This window comes from Mesoplodon densirostris, chromosome 12 (genome assembly GCF_025265405.1).
Source record: "Mesoplodon densirostris isolate mMesDen1 chromosome 12, mMesDen1 primary haplotype, whole genome shotgun sequence".
Lineage (NCBI taxonomy): Eukaryota > Metazoa > Chordata > Mammalia > Artiodactyla > Ziphiidae > Mesoplodon > Mesoplodon densirostris.
In genome coordinates this window covers 23,037,950-23,060,258 of record NC_082672.1, presented here as the reverse complement: position 1 = coordinate 23,060,258, position 22,309 = coordinate 23,037,950, and the positions used below count along the sequence as shown (strand labels likewise).

The window sequence follows — 22,309 nt, the reverse complement described above, 5'->3', positions numbered from 1 at the left end:
ATTTTGTAGACATGTTGAGCAAAAAAAGACCCAAAAAAATTCAAACTATATGATTCCCTTCATATAAAGTACTACAATAGACAACTTGATTCTAGTGAAGAAAATTAGGAGTTTTTTGGTGTATGCCAAGGGGAAATTGATCCGGAAAGGGATATAAAGGAGCTTCCTGGGGAACTAGAAATGTTGTATGTTGATAGGAGTATGTTTTACACAGGTAGATCTTTTTGTCAATACTCAAACTATACACTTAAGATTTATACATCTCAAGGTATATCAGTTTTACTGCAAAAAAAGTTAAATATTGAACTGTTGTTTGTAGGTTTAGTTTTTCTTGATGATATTAGTTGGCAATTCTAAAACTGCGTACTCTATATTCGAGGATTGTGCAAATGAGTAAATATATTGAGGGAGCCAGATTTCTCACTTCTGGGGAAAGAAGTTACAGTGGAGGGTGGGAGAAGACTAGATTGTATTATAGTGTTGGATTGGAGTTGGAGATGTCCATATTAACTCATGCTTTTAAATATACAAATAAGGCAAAATAGATATATTTCTATAAACAGTATGCATGTATACTATAAATGTGTGCATATACAGTATATGCATGTATTTGTATATACAGCATATATACATAGGTGTGTGTACACATGCACATAAAACATAGTTCCTATATCTCTGTACTGAAAGAACCTAGAAGCAATGATGCATCAGTAACAGTGAGCACCTCTAGTGCCTGATTTTGGGTTCTAAATACCCCTCATCTTTAAAAGGAACCAGGACTCTTATAGGGCTGGGTATCTAGGGCTGGGTAAGGGAAAGTATTAAATGAAGCTGGACCTTCTTACTGTGCCAGAAAATAAAGAAATGGTTCACATAATCACAGGAACATGTCAGAAGGATCCAGAAGCCAACTTGAAAGGGTTCCCACTGTCAGCATCAGGGACAGTTTGACTATCGAAATATGAATGATATTAATAGGTAATGCATTGAATAAAATAAGAATTCATTGGTACCTACTGAAACATACAATGGAAAAAATAAATGAATGAATAAATAAATAATGGAAGGACGGAGAAAGCTCCTTACAGTAGCGTTCTAACTAATAAATAGAGAAATGACAATGAAGTTGGAAATCATTAATGGGATTTAAAACTAGTGGGCAGAAAATTTAGTGACGAGCAGGATATTTACATTAGTCTCTAAATTTCTCCCCTCAGATTGCTTATTAATTTTAAAGGGGAAAATAGTAAGCCAGTAATGGAAAAACCTGTCTGACACCACTTTAACCAACTCGTCAAACCTAACACAAGCAATATTGGGACCAGCTGATATTATGTGGCTCCTAATAAGATGAAGTGAGAAAGGCAAATATCACTTCAGTGCAAATCCTGTGGAAAATGCATAATCTGAACCTAATCATGAGGAAACATCAGACAAATCCAAACTGAAATGTCAAGGTCAAGAAACACTAACAAAGGCTGTTCCAGATTAAGGGCTAAAAAGATAATGACAACTAAATAATGTATGCTTTTTAAGTTAAATAGACCCAGGGGAGGAACTACCAAGGACATCATTGGGCCAATTGACAGAATTTATTGGGACTGTGGATCAAACAGTATTCTTGTGTAAGTGTTAAATTTCCTGATTTTAATAACGATTGTGTGTGAGATTGTCCTTGATCTTAAAAAATGATTAATGAAAGGGTAAGGGGGCAGAGTGACTTCCAACTTACTCTTAATTGGTACAGAAAAAAATGCAGTAAACATTTTACATATTAATATGTGCATAGTAAGTCCATGCATATATGAGTAGATTGATAATACAAAATGTAAACAATTGGGTGATCTGAGTGAAAAGTACCGTGTACTAGTTTTAAAACTTTTCTCCAAGCTTGATGAAATTATATAAAGTTCCTTCACAAAACTATATATGTATATTTTTTTCCCCCAGAAGATAGCATTGGCTTCTTTTCTTGCCCTGGTGGATTAAGTTTTAAATAGTTAATGTTCATACCTTCTTTGGATATCTTTCAGCTAATTGGAGTGTACCTTTCAAATATTATAAAAATAGAGTAAATTTAAGTATTTGTGTATTATAGTTAAGACTTTTTGGTACAGTTTTACTCTCATTTTTAAAATTTGTTTTATAAAATTCTAGTTGCTTTGAAAAATATAAAGGTATAAAAATTTTGAATAAGTCTCCAGGAAATACATGTTATTTGTGATAACACTTTAATATTTGAATCATGATAGTAAGTTTGTTGAATATGTATTTTTAAAGTGTTTCTCATTGTGCTATGTCCAGTGTTCCTGGGAGTTATATAGAGCCCTTGTTGTTTGTGTAATATACTTGGGAGAATTGAGGGCCTAAGAGTATAAATGTGTTATCTGTGATGTTACCACCAACTTAGAGATTCTTATTTTCTTTTGTGTTACTAATTACTTTGAAATGTTATGAAAGCTGTGGCTTCTCTCCCATGCATATGTGTATTGCTTTTTTTTCATATAATTCAGGGGGTTTCAAGGACACCCTTCACCCCATCCACTGACCCCTCCCTGCAAGCTTAAGTGAAACTGTGTACTGAAGTTTAATGTTCACATTTATTCGTTGGCAAAAAGTGTTTCACTCCAGTTCAGTGTTTTTCTTAGTGCTGTTCTAGGACAGCCAGCTTCAGAATCGTTTGTGGTACTTGATGTAAAAAAAAAAAAAAAGGATTCCAGAGTCTACTGTCCATTCATTCATTCACCAAATATTTGTTAATGTCTACTACATGCTAAACACTGTTCTAGGCAGTAGTAATACAGCAGTGGATTAAATCCCTGCCCTTGTGGTAATCACATTCCTCTGGTGAAGACAGACAATAAGCAAATAAACACATAAAATGTATAGTATATCATGATAAATATCATGGTAGGGATCCCATGGTAGGGATAGGAAGGTCAATTTAAATAAGGTGTCTGGGGAATGTCTCACTAAGAAGGCAACATTTTAGCAAAGCCCTGAAGAAGTAAGGGAGTGAATCATACAGATGTTCCAGGAAGAGACAAGAGAAAGTGCAAAGATTTGTGAACAGCACAGTTACCTGTTGAAGTTCAAGACATAGCAAGGAATACAACGTGGCTGAATCTAGAGTGAGGAAAATGCTGGCAGGTGACGGTGGGGTAGGGGAGTTCAAATAGAGTTGACAGGATTTGACTGCTATCTTTAAGGTGTTATTACTTGCATTATAATGGACAAGGGTGGAAATAAGGGGCACCGTTAGTATATTATTAATAATCAAAGTGAGGGCAGTGGTGGCTCAGACCAGAAATTGCAATAGAAGACATGGTGAGAAACTGGATACATTTTGAATGTAGAACTGACAGAATTTAAGATTCATTGGTAGAATATGAGAGAAATAGAGGGCTCAAAAATGACTTCAAAGGTTGGGGCTTGAACAACTACAAGACATTTACTGACGTGGAGGAACGAATTGAGTAGCGGGAAGATCTGAAATCGGTTTTGAACTCTGGATGTTTTGAGCTATCAGATGTACAAGTGAAATGCTGAGTTGAATGTATACATCCTGAAGTTCAGAAGAGAGGTCTGAGCATTTGGGAGTTGACCGCACAGTATTTAAAGCCATTAGACTGGAAGAGGTCGTCAAGGTAAAGTGTTGAAAACAAGATGAGAAGTCTTAAGAACTGAAGTCTGTGGCGCTCCCCACCCTGGAGATGAGAAAGAATCACTGTGAAGGTCTGAAAAGGAACACCCAGTGAGGCAAAACCAGAAGACCTTGATAACCAGGAAAGCAAGTGAAAAGGGGGTTGCGAGGAGGAGGGAGTACTCAACTTTCCACCTTAATGGGGACAAGTAAGATGACATCTAAGCTTTGGATTTAGCAAGAGAAGTAATCCGTAACCTTGACAGAAACAGTTGCAGTGCATGCTAGGGATAAAAACTTGATTAGGATGGGTTCAAGAGGAAGAATTGGAGACAGCTAATGTAAAGCATTCTCTAACACACCATTGTAAAGCAATTATACTCCAATAAAGATGTAAAAAATAAAAAATAAAGTATTCTCTTTCAAGGTGGCTTTTTGGTATGCTAATGGAGAATGATTTATATCAGGTTTTCTGTAATTTGGGCCAGGAATTTTTTTTTTCATGTGGACCATTTTTTTAAAGTCTTTATTGAATTTGTTACAATATTGCTTCTGTTTTATGTTTTGGTTTTTTGGCCGTGAGGCATGTGGGATCTTAGCTTCCCAACCAGGGATCAAACCCGCACCCCCTGCATTGGAAGGTGAAGTCTTAACCACTGGATCACCAGGGAAGTCCCAGGAATTTATTTTTTTATTACACCCTAATATGATTCTTACATGCACCAGGTTTGAGAACCCCTGTTTTAACGTATGATTGGTGTTTGCTGGCCAGTCATTCTTCAGTGTAGCAAGTGCAAATGATTTAAAAATTAAATGAAAATTCTTATTTAACCACTGCTGACTTAGTGGCTAAAATTTGCAGTTGTCAGTGACTCTTATCAATCCAGTTACAAAACAGGAACATAGAGGCCAGGGACAAAAGTAAAAGTTCTTTTTGTAATTCCTGTTTCCCAGAAAGGATGTCTAATCAGCCAAAAGAAGTTAAAAGATTTCAAAAATACTGACATCTTGAAATTCTCCTCTTCAAATATTATTTAATATTTAGCATCCTTTATTTGAAAGAAAACAATGAAAAGGTGAATTAGTTTTGAGTTACAACTGCCAAAATCTGCTCAAAATTTAAGCACCAGTTTCTAGGGGTGTCTTGGAAATAGTGTGGAATAAAAATCAAGCTGTTGTGTTGATTTATCTGCTTTGGGGAAATTTTTTTTTCTTTTTCTTTTTTTTTTTTTTTGGTACGTGGGCCTCTCACTGTTGTGGCCTCTCCCATCGCGGAGCACAGGCTCCGGACACGCAGGCTCAGCAGCTATGGCTCACAGGCCCAGCTGCTCCGTGGCATGTGGGATCTTCCTGGACCGGGGCACGAACCCGTGTCCCCCACATCGGCAGGCAGACTCTCAACCACTGGGCCACCAGGGAAGCCCTGGGGAAATTTTTTTTAATGTATTTATTAAAATGAACCCATTTCAGGTTAGAGTAATGTTTTTTAAACTTCACATACTAATGAGGAACCCAACGTGGTTGAAATGTCTCTACACTGTTCGTACTATGAAATTAGGAATGAAGGAACCTTCTAAAGTCATTACAATATGACTTACCCAATTAAGTCTTTAGACAATGTTAAATTATTTCAGACGAAAGAAAATCTGTCTCATTTTTAAAAGACTCCAAAAGAAGGTAACTTAAACTTTCCTAAGCAATTTATTCATTTACTTTCAAAATGATTCTCTTTATATTTAAAGTACCATTTAAAAGCCCATTTTCTGGTTCTGAAGAACCTAGGAGCAGGACAGGAATAAAGACTTAGTTGTAGAGAATGGACTTGAGGACACGGGTAGGGGGAAGGGTAAGCTGGGACGAAGTGAGAGAGTGGCATGGACATATATACACTACCTAATGTAAAATAGATAGCTAGTGGGAAGCAGCCGCATAGCACAGGGAGATCAGCTCAGTGCTTTGCGACCACCTAGAGGGGTGGGATATGGAGGGTGGGAGGGAGACGCAAGAGGGAGGGGATATGGGGATATATGTATACGTATATCTGATTCCCTTTGTTATACAGCAGAAACTAACACACCATTGTAAAGCAATTATACTCCAATAAAGGTGTTAAAAAATAATTTTTAAAAAGGCACACTTTCCCTTATTGTATACATTGCTGTCTAAATTGCAAATTGCAGTTTGCTAATTGTAGCTTACCAGAACAGCCCTAAATTGAATGGCTAGGTTGATTACTAGTGTGACATGGGGTAAGTCATTTTACTTTTGTAATGCCACTTCCTCATCTCTATAATGTTGGGACTATAGAATCCTAAGAGAAAAAGATGAAGAAAATATTATGGACTTCAGATAATACAGGTGTCACATTTAGTGATGGAAGTTATTGCCTGGCTTTCACATTGGACTCCAAAACTCATGCCTAACTTGTTCATCCCATTACCTCTAGCACTTAGCATGGTGCCTGACTTGAGTAAATGATATATAGCTGTTGACTTGCTGGGAGTCAGGGTAGCTCATATGGGAATAAACATTTGAACTGAACCTAAGAGAAGAAGAGACTTTTGGCAGAAGAGGAAACCGTATGAGACAAAGAGAATAGCACGAGAAAGACTGCAGGTGAGGCAGAATCCCAGCTGGATTGAGGGAAATGGTAGGAAATGAGACTGAAGCCATGGCCACAATGTAGAAGGCCTTGAATGCCAGGTTAATCTATATTTACATTGAGTCAGTCTTTTAATGTCTCAGAGCCTTACTGTGAGTAAAACATGACCTGCCTAAATTTCAAGGTTGTGGTAAGGACCAGGTAAGGGGAAGTGGAGCAAAATATAATTGTACCTGGAAGAAAATGAGAATCAACGTATGGAACTTTTTTAAAAATGGAATATATGAGAGGATTGTTTTAGAAGAGAAGAGAAGTTAAATATACAAATTCAGTAATTTGAAGGGTTACTTTTTCTTTAGGTTTCTGTATATTGTACTACTTATCTATAGTAGTATGTAGAGAATCTCACATTACAGAATACTCAACTAAGTATTTGGACTGTATGCAGTACTTGTAGTTATTGCTGACTTAGTGGATCTTTACAAAAGGCAAATTACAGTTGTTTTCAACATAATAAAGTCACGTGTTCTCTCCAACTTTAATGTGCATACAGATCACCTGGGGGGTCTTGATGCAGTGCAGATTGTGGTTCAGGAAGTCTGGAGTGGGCTATAGAAGAGTCTGCATTTCTAACAAGCTCCCAGGTGTTAGCAGTGCCACTGGTCCATGATTACAGTAAAGGTCAAATGAAAATATAAACTGAAAATCAGTAGTCCATCCTAAATTCTAACAGATTTTACTCTTGTATTTTTAAAGCAAATTTTTGTCTTATTCTATAGCATGTAGCGTAAATTTTAAGTCAGGAAAGAAGAAGAGGCAACTAGCAGATTCTTCACTGATTTTCCATTTCTCTTTACAGCAACCCAGTGATGTATTATTTTCCCCTTTTTAGAACCGAGGTAACTGAGATTTAGAGCTGGTAAATAACATAAGTTAAAAGGTCAAGTTTGTGTAGCTGTCAGTCTAATGTTCATGTGTTTGCTGTAACCACTACAGCATCTTAGTTTTTTGTTTGTTTGTTTTCATATATTTGTACAGATTAATTTTTCCCTCTTTAGTGAAAATCGTTTAGTATGTTGTTATTTTATGTTTAATTTTAAATTCAATTTAGCCTATTTCTGTCCTGTGCATAAAAGTTGCAAGTTTTGCTGAAAGGACACTCCTATAGTTCCTTTGTAGACCTCTTCTGAAACATAAAACCACAAAAGAGAACTAGTTATGTGTCTTGAGGAAGATGGCTTTTCATGAAGTCTGTCAAGCCCTAGGCAGTTGGTAGAATCCCATGATAAGGTGGGGAGATTGCCAGAATATGTCAGAGCTGTACCGTGCAAAAATAGGTTTTATCACAGAAGTATGATGTAGGTCATCATAATGTATATTTTTATTTGACTTTCTTACTGCAGTCTAACATTGACATAAAAATATTTCTTTTAGAATGTGAAACACAGAAAGTATGCAAGGTGGAAGGCAACATATATTCACAATTGTTTAAAGAATGGAGAGACTCCTCAAGCAGGGCCTGTTGGGATTGAAGAAGATAATGGTATGTATTTATCTAAGTAAAATGATTTAGTAGAATCATAATTGCTCAATATATTATTATTCAGAGTTTTTAGAAGGAGTGATACAATTTTGTTTCCTTCATCAGGTCCAAAATCACGTGTAAAATTATAAACTTAGGGACAAGTGAAAAATTAAGGCCAAACTGTTCTAATATCTGTCTGTGTCAACTGCTCTGTCTCCGGCCTCTAATCAGATTTCTTTCCTACGTGGGACAGGCAATCCTTTTTTAATCTGTAAAATGTTTCCAAACTACAAAGAACACTGAATTTATTTTGTATATACCTGAGGTGGGTTTTTTGGGGAGGGGGGCAGGTAATACTTTCACATGGTTAAAAATTTATACAGTATATAAGAAATAAGTGAAATTCTCCTTTCCACCACACCCTTTATCTTCCTAGATTCTACTGAAACCCAAATAAGTAAATGTTTTAGTGTTTTGTGTATTTTTACAGAGATTATTTTTTATAAATTACTAGTAAATAGGAATATATACCCTCACTTTTTTTCACACAATTGGTAATACACACACTGTTCTACATCTGGTTGGTTGGTTTATTTATTCATTCATTTGGAGGACTATTTAGAATTTTATAATGCCACTCAGTAAAAAAGCAACACTACAGTTCTACATATAAATACTATGTATAAACTGTTTTTGCAGCTCTTCTCCTAGAGAAGCAAGCTTTTATGCGTTATTTCAAATAAATTTTTTGCTATCTATTCCTGAAGGACACTTCCTGATATATCCTTGTTTAATCTTGAGGTAGCCTTTTTCACATAGAATGCTTCTTGCAGTCATATAATAAATGCCTTGCATTCATATAATGCCTTAAAGCTTGCAGATCATTTTCATGTATCTCATACCCTCAGAAATCTCCAAGAGACAGTTGATGTTATTTCTGTTTTACAGAAGAGGAAATTGAGGTTCTGGGTTTTGGCCTGCCTAATGTCATAGAACCACAGAAAAGGAGAACCAGAAGTTGAATTATACTCAAAGTCCTTTGTTCTTTTTACTAACACTATAGCATGAATACTGTAATATTAAGTTGTTATTAACTGTTTAAAGTTAACTATTCTAAGACATGGTTAAGTTTTGGAGTTATTTACATCATGGCGGTGAAATTGGATTTTTTCAAGTGTATTGCTACAACCTTATTTCTCACTTTTTCATTTAATATTTTGGAATGTTTTACATACTTCCTTCGCTGCTTTAATACTGACCACAATCAGGCATGTTTTATGTTAGTCCTACTGTTTACAAAACCATTACTCACTTCCAGTTTTCCAAAAGAAAAGATCCAAGATCCTTAGCCTACCAAGCAAGACTCACCACGATCTGGCACTGACCAGTTTTATTTCCTACTCCTATCTCCTGTGGTCTTAGTCCTCTAGGGCTGCCATAGCAAAATACCATAGACAGGGTGGCTTAAACAAAAGGCATTTATTTTCTCACAGTTCTGGAGGCTGGAAAATCCAAGATCAAGGTCCAGCAGAGTTTGGTTTCTGGTGAAGATCTAATTCCTGGCTTTCAGAGGACCACCTTCTTTCTGTTCTCATATGGTGGAGTGTCAAGGAGAGGGGGCAAAAGAGGGGGAGAGGCACAGATCATTCCTGTTGGATTAGGGCTCCTCCCTTATGACCTCATTTAACCTGTAGTTACCTCTAAAAACCCTGTCTCCAGATACCGTCACATTGGGGGTTACGGCTTCATCAAACGAATTTTGGGGGGACAGTTCAGTCCATAACACCTATATAAACCCTTTATTACATCCATAGACGTTAACAGCAAGAAAGTACCTTTTTCTCTTTCTTTAATTAAAACCATTTCTCCCTCCTAAAATGTTCATCTTTCTTTACCTGTCTGAATCCTGCCTATCTGTAAAAGTCTTCCTTCATGTGAATTTCTGCAGAGCTATTTTATGTATGTATGTATAGTTTCTTATAAAATATATATTGTTTAATAAAGTGAGTATTTTCCTAATTTATGATAATATTTATAATTTATAGAGCACATGCTAGGTGTTAGGCACTGTGATAGACATTTTACATATATTATCTAATTTAGTCCCCATATAATTCTGTTGGTAGCTGGGCATCCTTATCCAAGTTCTAATGACTAGTTAATGGAACCTAGGATTTGAACCCAAATCTTTGTAATTCTAACGTCTATGTTAGATGTCATAACATCTAACAGTGTCTGCTCAGAAATGGCTTACAGCTCTAAAAGAGGATGTTATTAAATCTGAATATGTATGCAAAAACTCTTCCTTAAAACTGATTTTTCTTTTTCTCAATGTAGCATTATATTCTCGTGTTTTTTAATTGTATAAGATATTCTCGATGTAAAAGATATTGTTTAATAAAAGTCTAATTTTCTGTCATTCTGGAATTGAATTCTAGTAAAGCTAGTAAAAAATAATAGATACTATACCTTAGTTAATTTAGAGTAAGAAAAAAAAGAAGTATATTTAATTTTTGAAAACAGTACTGTGTCACCGTATTGTCAGAAAATACTTAAGGAAGCCATATGATTGGTACAAAAAAGTGTTCTAGAAAAAAATTTAGGCTCAACTGAAGGGATATCTGTTAACATTCAAACTCTAAGTTTCCATATCCACTTGATTTCAGTATCTGCAAAATGGTATTGTTTTTAGGTGATCAATATTAACCTATACCCCAGCAATAAAAAAATAAAAACTAATGAAGGTGGTAATTGTTTCTTTCAAATTTCTAGTGATTTAAAGTTTCCTTCTTTTGGAAAAGCCTGAGGTATAGTTAACATCAACATTTTTTAGTCTCAGTAAATATTTGTTATTAAGATTGTTGGTTAGATAATATGGGAGATATAAAATAAGTCAATACATGGTTAATCTAAAACTTAAAGTATCATAATCTAGTGTTAATGTCATAACTTTTAACAGTATCTCCTTGGAAATGGCTTACGGTTCTACAAGAAGGTATCATTTTACATATATAAATTTTTTTGAAGTATTTGAAAATAAATTGGAGATATGCTCTTTTACTCCAAAAGTACTTCATTCAGCTTTGATTAGTTGATTCAGTAATGCCCTCTGTAGCTTTTTTTTTCCTCCTCCAAGATCCAGCCTGGGTTCATGCACTGCATCTAGTTGTCATGTCCCTTTAGTTCCTTATTAATCTGAAATGGTTCCTCAGCCTTTCTAGGTGTTTCTTCCCTTGACGTTTTTGAAGAGTACAAGCTAGTTTTAGACTGTCTCTCAGTTTGGGTTTGACTGATCTTGCCTCATAGTTCTATTAAGGTTGTGCATTTTTAGCAGAAATATACCCCAGTGATATAGATTTCTCTCTACCCCATATTGGAAGTATGATTCTGTTGAAATATTGGTGATATTAACTGATCACTCATACAATGTGGTATCATCTACATCATTCCACTTTAAAATTATTTTTTCCTTTGTTATTAATAAGTAGTTTGTGGAAGTTACTTTGAAACCATGTAAGTATTCTATTTTTTATGACACTTTATCCACTATGTTTAGCATCTCCTGATGATTTTCTAATACCATCCTTCCTTATGTATTAATTGGCATTATACTATAAGGAAGAGCTTTTCGTGTCTCCTCCATTTGTATATTTATTCATTTAATTATGTTAGTATGTGATCATGAATTTATATGCAGTGATTATAAGCCAGTACTATCCATTCTTATTATAATGGTCAAATTGTGCCAGAATCATACAGTGGGAGTTTTCCAAACTGGCTTATGTGTCTTTTTTTATATATTCCTATCCTTCTTGGAGATTTGAACTTCCTTCCTTGCTTTCTAACACTTCAGAATGCTCCAAGTACATCTAGTTCTTTCTTTGCCCCAGCCCCTAGAATGAGCCTTTCTTTAAAGAACTCTGAGTCCTTTTTTAGTGAAGAATGATATTTAGAAGCCAAGTCCTGGGCACTAGCTGTACTCATTGTTACTGGTATATCATTGCTTCTGGTCCCTGTCAGAAGACAGAACAAGAAAGTACTCATTCATTCTTCAGCACTACAAATCCTTATCTTTAACTTATTCACTCATTTGTTCATGTCTGGAAAACATGATAGAGTCAGAATCGTTAATTCATACCACTGTGAAAAGCAAACACACAAATTAGTTTCCTGTTTGCTTAGTTATTATTTTTTTAATGTAAAACCTCATGCATCTTAAATATGTAATGCAATGACTTGACACACAGCTCTCTAAATATAGAACATTTCCATTACCCCTAGAAATTACCTTGTACTCCTTCCCAGTCTATTCCCACCTTGAGAAGCAAATGATTTTGTTGTTTGTTTAACCAAAAACTAGTTTTGCCTGTTCTAGAGCTTTGTATAAATGGAGTCATAATGTCAAATGAGCCCAGCATTTTTCTCTAAGCATTATATCTGTGAGATACACCCATGTGTTATTTATCAGTAGTACATTCTTTCTTACTGCTGAGTAGTACTTCATTGTATGGACACCACAATTTGTTTATCACTTCATCTGCTAGTGGACATTATTGTTGTTTACAATTTGAGGTTATGATGAATCAAGCTTCTTGACATTGAAATACATATATTTTTCAGACATATTTCACATGCTATATGTGAACACATGGCATATTGTCAATTCCTCTGGGTCAATAGCTACAGCAGAATTGCTGTTTAATTTTTAAGAAACTCACAAACCATTTTCTGAAGTTAGTGTACCATTTATACTCTCATCAGCTGTGTATTAGTTTCTGTTGCTCTGTATCCTTGCTTACACTTGGTATTGTTGGTAGTATGTTTAAATATAGCCATTCTGACCCATGTGTAAGGGTTCTACATTGTGATTTAAGGTACATTTTCCCAATGACTGTGATACTGAGCTCTGCGTGTATTGGCTTTTTATATATATTTATGAAGTATCTGTTTAAATCTTTTACCCATTTTTTGTGGTAAAATAGACATATACTATAAAATTTACAATTTTAACCATCTAAAATGTACAGTTGACTGTCATTAAGTACATTCAGACTGTTTAGCCTGTAACCACCGTCCATCTCCAGAATGATCTTCATCTTCTCAAACTGAAATTCTGTGTCCATTAAACAATAACTCCCCTTTACTCCCACCATCCCCAGCCCCTGGTAAGTTACCTTTCTCTTTTCTGCCTCCGTGAATTGACTACACTAGGTAACTCATCTGAGTGGAATCATACAGTATCTGTCCTTTTGTGACTGGCTTTCTTTTAGCATAATGTCCTGCAGGTTCATCCATGTTGTAGGATGTGTTGGAATTTCATTTCAAAGCCTGAATAATATTCCATTGTATGTATATACCACATTTTGGTTATCAGTCATTCATTGATGGGTATTTTGGTTGTCTCTATCTTTTGGCTATTGTGAATAATGCTGCTATGAATATTGATGTATTTGCCCATTTTTAATGGGTTGTTTGTCTTTTTATTATTGAGTTGTTTAAAATTATGAATAAAAGTCCTTTGTCAAATACATGTTTTGCAGATATTTACTCCCAAATATTTATTCTGTTGCTTGCCTTCTTACTTTCTTAACTATCTTTTGATTACCAAAAAGTCTTTAATCCTGATGAAGTATAATTTGTAATGTTTAAAATTTTATGGCTATTGTGTCCTAAGAAATCTTTACCTGGACTTCCCTGGTGGCTCAGTGGTTAAGAATCCACCTGCCAATGTAGGGGACACAAGATCGATCCCTGGTCCGGGAAGATCCCACATGCCGCGGAGCAACTAAGCCCATGTGCCATAACTACTGAAGCCCGCGCTTCTTGAGCCCGTGCTCCACAAAAGAGAAGCCACCGCAATGAGAAGCCCACAAACCACAACGAAGAGTAGTCCCCGCTCGCCGCAGCTAGAGAAAGCCCACGCACAGCAACAAAGACCCAACGCAGCCAAAAAATATATAAAAGTAAATAAATAAAGATTAAATTAAAAAAAGAAATCTTTACCTAACTCAGCCTCAAAAATTCTCTCTCATGTTTTTAATCTAGAAGATTTTAGTTTGAGCTTTTACTTTTAGACCTTTATTAGATCTTAAATTTTTTTTTTTTTTTTTTTTTTTTTTTTGCGGTACGCGGGCCTCCCACTGCTGTGGCCTCTCCCGTTGCGGAGCACAGGCTCCGGACACGCAGGCTCAGCGGCCATGGCCCACGGGCCCAGCCGCTCCGCGGCATGCGGGACCCTCCCAGACCGGGGCACGAACCCATGTCTCCTGCACCGGCAGGCGGACTCCCAACCACTGCGCCACCAGGGAAGCCCTCAGATCTTAAGTTTTTTGTGCATAGGGTGTAAGGTAGGAAATCAGGATTCTTTCCTCCATAAGGATGTCCTGTTATTCCAGCATCATTTGTTACACACTTTCCTTTCCTTCTTGAATTTCTTTAGTTCCTTTGTCAAAAATTCATTAACCATGTAAGTGTGATTTTATTTCTGAACTCTTTTCAGTGGCATTGATGTATTTTTCTGGCCTGTACCAATATCACACTGCCTTCCACCTTGTTATAGTAAATCTTGGAGTCAGACTATTTAAGTCCTCCAACTCTTCTTTTTCAAGATTTTCTTAGCCATTCTATGTCCTTTGAGTTTCCACATAAATTTTAGAATAGGTTTCCCAGTTTCCATTAACAAAAAGCCTACTGGAATTAGGATCAATATTGCATTGAATTTATAGATCAATTTAGGGAGAATTCATATCTCAACAAAATTAAGTCTTTCAATATATGAACATATCTTTCCATTTGTTAAGCCTTTGTTAATTTCTATCAGCAGTATTTTGTATTTTTCAGAGTAGAGATTTTGTACCTCTTTTGTTAAGTATTTTATGAAAATGAATGAAAAGTTCTCTTATAAGTGGAATTATTTTAATTTCATTTTCCAATGTTTACTTTTAGTGTATGAAATACAAATTGATTTTTGTATAATCTTACGTCTTGCAACCTTGCTACATTGACATGAGTCTTGATGGTAGTTCTGTAGATTCTTTGGGAGTTTCTATGTAGATAATCATCTCATCTGCAAGGAGAGAGTTTTGCTGCTGCTTTTCCAATCTTCATACCTTTTCTTTCTTTTTCTTGTCTGTTGCACCAGTCATGATAAATATGTGCATTGTTTTGGTTTGGTTTTTTTGCCCTTCTGATACTGAAAGATTCCCTTTATTTTCCTAGGGTGCTGAAAACTTTTGTCATAAATGGATGTTAAATTTTTTAAATACTTTTTATGCATTTATTGAAATTATACTGTTTTTCCTCTTACATTCTATTAATATGAATTACACTGATTGATTTTCAAATGTTAAATCAACCCTACACTCCTTGGTGAACCCCACTTGGTCATGAGGTATATTATCCCTTTAATATATGGCTAGATTTGATTCTGATGTTAAGGAGTTTTGTGACCATGTTCAAATCTTCGTGAGTTTTGCTAACCAAGGTTACACTGGCTTCAGAAAACAAGTTGACAGTGATTTTTCTTCCTGTTTTCTTAAAGTGTTTGCATGAGATTGGTATTATTTCTTACATAGAATTCACCACTTATTGAGGCTAGGTGTTTTCTTTGTAAGAATGTTTATAGCTATGAATTCAGTTTCTTTAATAGATATAGACCTATTCAGATGATCTTTTTCTTGGGTGAGTTTTGATAGTTAGTGTCTCTGTTTCATGATGATAATGATCCTGCAGACATTAAAAGGATGAAGACATTTCACTTAGGTTTTCCAGTTTATTGGCTTAATATTTCTTTGTTGTCCTCATTACCCCTTAATGTCTGTAGGATTGGTATTGATATAACCTCTTTAATTCTTTTTTTTTTTTTTTCTTTTGCGGTACGTGGGCCTCTCACTGTTGTGGCCTCTCCCGTTGCAGAGCACAGGCTCCGGACGCGCAGGCTCAGCAGCCATGGCTCATGGGCCTAGCCGCTCCGCGGCATGTGGGATCTTCCCGGACTGGGGCACGAACCCGTGTCCCCTGCATCGGCAGGCGGACTCTCAACCAGTGTGCCACCAGAGAAGCCCTCTTTAATTCTTAATATTTGTAGTATCTATTTCCTTTTTTTTCTAATCCATATTATTTTCAATATTTTTTATTGTTTCAACAAACGCTCTTCTAAGATTTTTTCTGTCTTATTTTCTATTTCCTTTATATTTGCTCTTATTTTTTTCCTTCTCTATACTTGAAATTTAATTTGCCTTTTTTTTTAAGCTTCTTAAGGAGAAAATGTAGACTTTTTGAAATTTTAAGCCTTTTTTTGGGAATTCCCTGGCAGTCCAGTGGTTAGGACTCAGTGCTTTCACTGCGGGGGCCCAGGTTTGATCCCTAGTTAGGGAACTAAGATCCTGCAAGCCTCGCAGTGTAGCCAAAGAAAAAATAAATAAGCCTCTCTTTTTTTCTAATATAAACATTTAAAACTATCAGTTTTCTTCTAGGCACTGATTTAATGTCATCCCACAAATTGTGATATCATTTAATTCAAAATAATTTCTATTTTCTTTGTGATTTCTTTTTTGGGGAATGGATTATTTAGAAGTATACTGTTTAATTTTAAAATATTTGGGCTTTTCTAGCTGTCTAAATTTAATTCTGTTTTGGTCAGGGAACATTTTTTTGTAAGTTTTCAGTATTTCAAAGTTCATTAAGATTTATTTCGTGGCCCAAAATATTATCTGTCTTGGTGAATGTTGCATGTGCATTTGAAAAGAATGTATTCTGCATTTATTAGATGTGGTGTTCTGTGAATATGAATTATATAAGGGTATATTTTAGTTAATATTTTAATTGATATTTTATTCTCCAACTATGGGGATTTTACTAGTTCTGTCAGCTTTTTTTCACTAGAAACTTTATTTTATTAGGCACATACACTTTTACAATAGCTTTTTTTATATATATGTAAATTTATTTATTTATTTTTGGCTACGTTGGATCTTCATTGCTGCACGTGGGCTTTCTCTAATTGTGGCGGGCGGGGGCTACTTTTCATTGCGGTGCTCATTGTGTTGCGCTGGCTTCTTATTGTGGTGGCTTCTCTTGTTGCAGAGCAAGGACTCTAGGTGCGTGGGCTTCAGTAGGTGTGGCATGCAGGCTCAGTAGTTTTGGCTCGTGAGCTCTAGTGCTCAGGCTCAGTAGTTGTGGCGCATGGGCTTAGTTGCGCCGCGGCGTGTGGGATCTTCCCGGACCAGGGCTCGAACCTGTGTCCCCTGCATTGGCAGGTGGATTCTTAACCACTGCACCACCAGGGAAGCCCTACAATTGCTTTTTTTTTAAATTGACCTAACCTTTTTATCATTATGAAACATCCAATTATATCTCTGCTAATATTCCTTGACATGAATTCTGTTTTGTCTGTTACTGAAATTAGCCACTTTCAGCTTTTGCCTCTTGATATTTACATGGTATGTATTTTCATCCTTTCAGTAAACGTATCTGAGTCTTAAAGCACATAAGTGTGTCTTTTATTTTTCAGTCTTTCAACATCAGCCTTCAAAATAGTGTTTAGCCATTTACATTTTATGTAATTATTACTATATTTAAGCCTACTGTTTTAGCCATTTGTTTTCTCTTAGGCCCATCTGCTTCTGTTCCCTCTTACAGTTTTCTTTTCTCTGGTGAATTTTTCTTCTTTCATTCATTATGACTACATTTTTCTCTGTGGCCTTGAATGCATTTATAGTACCTGCTTTAAAGTTATTTTCTGCTAATTTCAGTATCTGGGGCATGCTGGGGTCTTTTTTTTTTTTTCCTCTCATCGCGGTACGCGGGCCTCTCACTGCCGTGGCCTCTCCCGTTGCGGAGCACAGGCTCCAGACGCGTAGGCTCAGCAGCCATGGCGCACGGGCCCAGCCGCTCCGCGGCATGTGGGATCCTCCCGGACCGGGGCACAAACCCGCGTCCCCTTCATCAGCAGGCGGACTCTCAACCACTGTGCCACCAAGAAAGTCCTGGGGTCTTTTTCTATAGGCTCTCTTTTTCTACTGACTCTGGTCACATTTTCTTCCCCCCGCCCCCATATTTCTAATAATTTTTATTATTGATAACATCTTGTGGCTTTGCATTCAGCTATCTTCCTCTGCAAAGTCTTGATTCTTGTTCTAGCAGACGGTTAACTTGCCTGAACTCAAACACTGCCCCTCTTTTCTTTCAGCTTTAAGGCTGTTGCTTTCTTCAGGCCCCTTAGAATCTTCCCTGAGTGTGCGTGCATAGTTCAGGGCCATATAGGTATTTAGTTGAAGTTCGTACACACATTTCAAGGCTCACTTCTCTGCAACTCTTTCTTTTGCATAGACTTTTGGGTGCCCTCAGGTGAAAAACCACATGAAAGCAGACTTTACCTGGTGAGATTTCCTCTCTCAAGGGCCATCTTCACTTTAATTTCTACCAGCTTTTGATCACTTGCCAGTATCTTTAAAAAGTGTTGGGGGGGGCCTCCCTGGTGGCGCAAGTGGTTGAGAGTCCGCCTGCCGATGCAGGGGATACGGGTTCGTGCCCCGGTCTGGGAGGATCCCATATGCCGCGGAGCGGCTGGGCCCGTGAGCCATGGCCGCTGAGCCTGCGCGTCCGGAGCCTGTGCTCCGCAACGGGGGAGGCCACAACAGTGAGAGGCCCGCATACCGCAAAAAAAAAAAAAAAAAAAAAAAAAAAAAAAAAAAAAAAAAAAAAGTGTTGGGGGTTTTTTTGTTTGTTTGTTTGTTTGTTTGTTTTTTCCTTCCCAGGATGTACTAGTGTTAGAGTTCTCTAATATGGGAGAAAATGATATATATATAAAGTATACTTACATCTACAACTTTACTCAGTAAAATTCCCAAAAGTGGCTCCCTTATTACTTCTTTCTACATAGACAGCTCAATGTGAAATTTTATTCCTTTGTTTTTGTTTATTAATTTGTTGAATAACACACAGGTAATCATTTAATAGCTAGTAAACAATAAATATTGAGTAAAAGACAGCTGTCAGAGAGTAAAGTTCTTATGGAGAGCATAAATGTGACATGTTTTGCCAAAAATGTCCTCCATTTTTCATAAATTTAAAGAATGGGTTTAAAGAAAACTTATTTTTAAGAAAAATATAATATATGCAAAGATGTTACAGAGTTGGAAAGTATTAATTTAAAGAAATGTTGATCATACTGCCAGGCACAACTAAGTGTTTTAAGAAAAGGAAAAAAATTAAAACAATTATTTTAAGAGAAGCTGCTTATCAATTGCATTAAATAGAATTACATTCAAATGTCTGTCATGTCCGTATAGCAAAATAAGAATATTTGGCATTTCTATTTCAAAATACAGATCTTCCTCAACTTACAATGGGGTTATATCCTGATAACCCATCATAAATTTGAAATATAATTTGAAAATATATTTAATACACCTACCCTACTGAACATCATAGCTTAGCCTAGCCTACCTTAAAAGTGCTCAGAACACTTACAGTAGCCCACAGTTGGGCAAAGTCATCTAACACAAAGCCTGTTTTATAATAAAGTGTTGAATATCTCATGTAATTTACTGAATAGTGTACTGAAAGTGAAAAACAAAATGGTTATAAGTGTATCGGTTTTTTACCCTTGTGATTGCGTGGCTGACTGGGAGCTGTGGCTGCAGCTGCCCAGCATCACAGAGAGTACTATACCGCATATCGCTAGCCTGGGAAAAGATCAAAGTTCAAAGTGTGGTTTCTACTGAGTTGCTATCACTTTTGCACCATCGTACAAAAACCCCGTGAATCAGGGACTGTGTGGACCTCATTTAACATTGCATGTATATTATATAATAGATGTTGAGGAAAATGAAGACGCTGGAACAGCCTCTCTGCCCAGTCAGCCACCTCAGTCGTCATCTTCAACGTATGACCCAAGCAACATGCCATCGAGCAGCTATACTGGAATACAGATTCCTCCCGGTGCCCACGCTCCAGCTAATACCCCAGCAGAAGTGCCTCATAGCACAGGTAGGAAGTTGAAGCTTAACGAGTGTGAACTCTCCTTTCATAAATAACAACTGCACTTCTCGTGTGTGTGTCTCATAATGATGGTCCTAAAGCATGATAAGATCTTTTAAGTTCCACTTGAACCCACCAAAAAATTACATCCTTTTTGTTGAAGTTTTAATATTAGTTGTATTTTAATTTTTTAAGAAATGACAAAATATATTTATGTGCAATTGATTACTATTGACCTTATGTTTTATTAGTAAGTAAAGTTCCTGTGCTTTTCGTGTGTGTGGCTGTTTTCTTTTTCTTCACCTCCCTTTCTTTCCCCTTCACTGTTCAAGAATAGTACTGAGGTGAGTGGGGCTTATTATAGGATGTGTCTGTCAGGTTCCCACTGTGATCGCAAGATTCATTTTTCTTGACTTACTCCCTTAGGACCCTGTCTCTGCCCTCAACATGGGTATTATTGATGAAGGAGCAAGCTTTGAGGCACAGAATCTCAATAGCAGTGGATTCACAGACAAGTGAAAGGAGGGGGGTTGGGGTTTGTTTGGTTGGTTTTTTAATATTACAAACGTGTCTAAAAATAAACCACAGAAGTGATGCCTGCTATCTTTGAATAAATTAGTACTATATGTCTGTGTTTTCATAGAAAAAAGATCTGACAAAACTAGTCTCCAGGGATAAGTCAATGTCATAAGATAAACTTTTGAAAGTTTCAGATACTCTTGTTTACTTGTATTGTTGACAGAGTACACCCTTACTTCCAAATAGAGGGGCATTTAAAACCATAGTTTAAATAAATCTTAAATTTAATTAATTGTAATTTTTTTTCCAAAAATTGTTTTTAAACTTTTATCTCAGCATAAGGGTAATCTATGGTAGTAACCTATATATTTCAAAATATTTAATTAATAGAATAAAAGTTGTCTTTGTGCCTTGATTTCTACTATTGCGGTTATTCACCATTACTTCATTGACTTTCAAATTTTCAGCCTCAGTTTACCCAAACCATTTAGGTTATTTTGCATGAGTTGAACAACATTTAAGAGTTTTCTGTTTTGACCCTTGTAGCAGCAATTATGATTAGTTTCTTTCCTCCTATCTTAAAGCTTTCAACTTCATATCATCTACAAATAATGCAAACATTTTTGTAAGCATGTTGATGAACATGATAATTTTAACACTGATCTCTTTAGTATCATCATTCTGTATATTTTACCCTGCCTGACTTTTCATTGCTTTAAGGTCTATGTGATGGAATTAATAGGCCAATTTCCATTAGTTTTGCAAGTAAAATTTCATGGAACATTGTTTTTAATATTTTATTATCTTTTGGGAATATTCAGTATTTCCAGGGTAAAATGAAGTAAGCAAAACCAGCTACATATTTAGATGTATTTGCCTTTGATAAATACTGCTCAAGTTATACTATTGGTAGTAAATTTAAAAACTGACCAAGAGCCTCCAACACAAGCATCCTTACAGAAGGGTGAAGTGAGAATAAAATACACTTGGGAGTCACATAGTATTAGTTATTAGTTTCTACTCCTTGCTAAACCACAAACTCAACTGTTACTCAGTTTCTGACTGAGGTTTTTCCCTCTTTTAAAATGAAATTAATCATACTTCTCATAGTTGTTTCATTAAAAGGGAAGAAGTATGAAAATTGACTACTATTCCTAACACAAAATCAGTGTTCAGCAAATTAGCTTCCTTTTCCTTTTTTTTTCTTTTTCTTTTCCCATATATTTTATTACAGAATATTGAGTAGAGTTTCTTTTGCTATACAGTAGGCCCTTGTTGGTTATCTTTTTTTTTAACATCTTCATTGGAGTATAATTGCTTTACAATGTTGTGTTAATTTCTGCTGTATAACAAAGTGAATCAGCTATATGTATATATATACATCCCCATATCCCCTCCCTCTTGCGTCTCCCTCCCACCCTCCCTATCCCACCCCTCTAGGTGGTCACAAAGCACCTTGGTGATCTCCCTGTGCTATGAGGCTGCTTCCCACTAGCTATCTGCTTCCCACTAGCTATCTGCTTTATGTTTGGTAGTGCATATATGTCAGTGCTGCTCTCTCACTTTGGCCCAGCTTACCCTTCCCTCTCCCTGTGTCCTCAAGTTTGTTCTCTACGTCCACATCTTTATTCCTTTCCTGCCCCTAGGTTCATCAGAGCCATTATTTTTTTCTTAGATTCTATATATATGTATTAACATACAGTATTTATTTTTCTCTTTCTCACTTCACTCTGTATGACAGACTCAGGGTCCATCCACCTCACTACAAATAACTCAATTTCGTTTCTTTTTATGGCTGAGTAATATTCCATTGTATATATGTGCCACATTTTCTTTATCCATTCATCTGTCGATGGACACTTAGGTTGCTTCCGTGTCCTGGCTATAGTAAATAGTGCTGCAATGAACATTGTGATACATGACTCTTTTTGAATTATGGTTTTCTCAGGGTATAGACCAATAGTGGGATTGCTGGGTCATATGGTAGTTCTATTTTTAGTTTTTTAAGCAACCTCCATACTGTTCTCCATAGAGGCTT

General features: G+C 36.2%; 1 protein-coding gene across 1 annotated transcript in view; it reads left to right on the top strand.

The window, feature by feature from the left end:
* VTA1 (vesicle trafficking 1) overlaps positions 1–22,309 on the top strand; it is a 70,913-nt gene that overhangs the window by 30,880 nt on the left and 17,724 nt on the right. The window contains exons 5-6 of the mRNA XM_060115271.1: positions 7,680–7,788; positions 19,588–19,761. Coding sequence (XP_059971254.1) covers positions 7,680–7,788; positions 19,588–19,761 — 283 coding nt within the window. The remainder of the gene's footprint in view (positions 1–7,679; positions 7,789–19,587; positions 19,762–22,309) is intronic.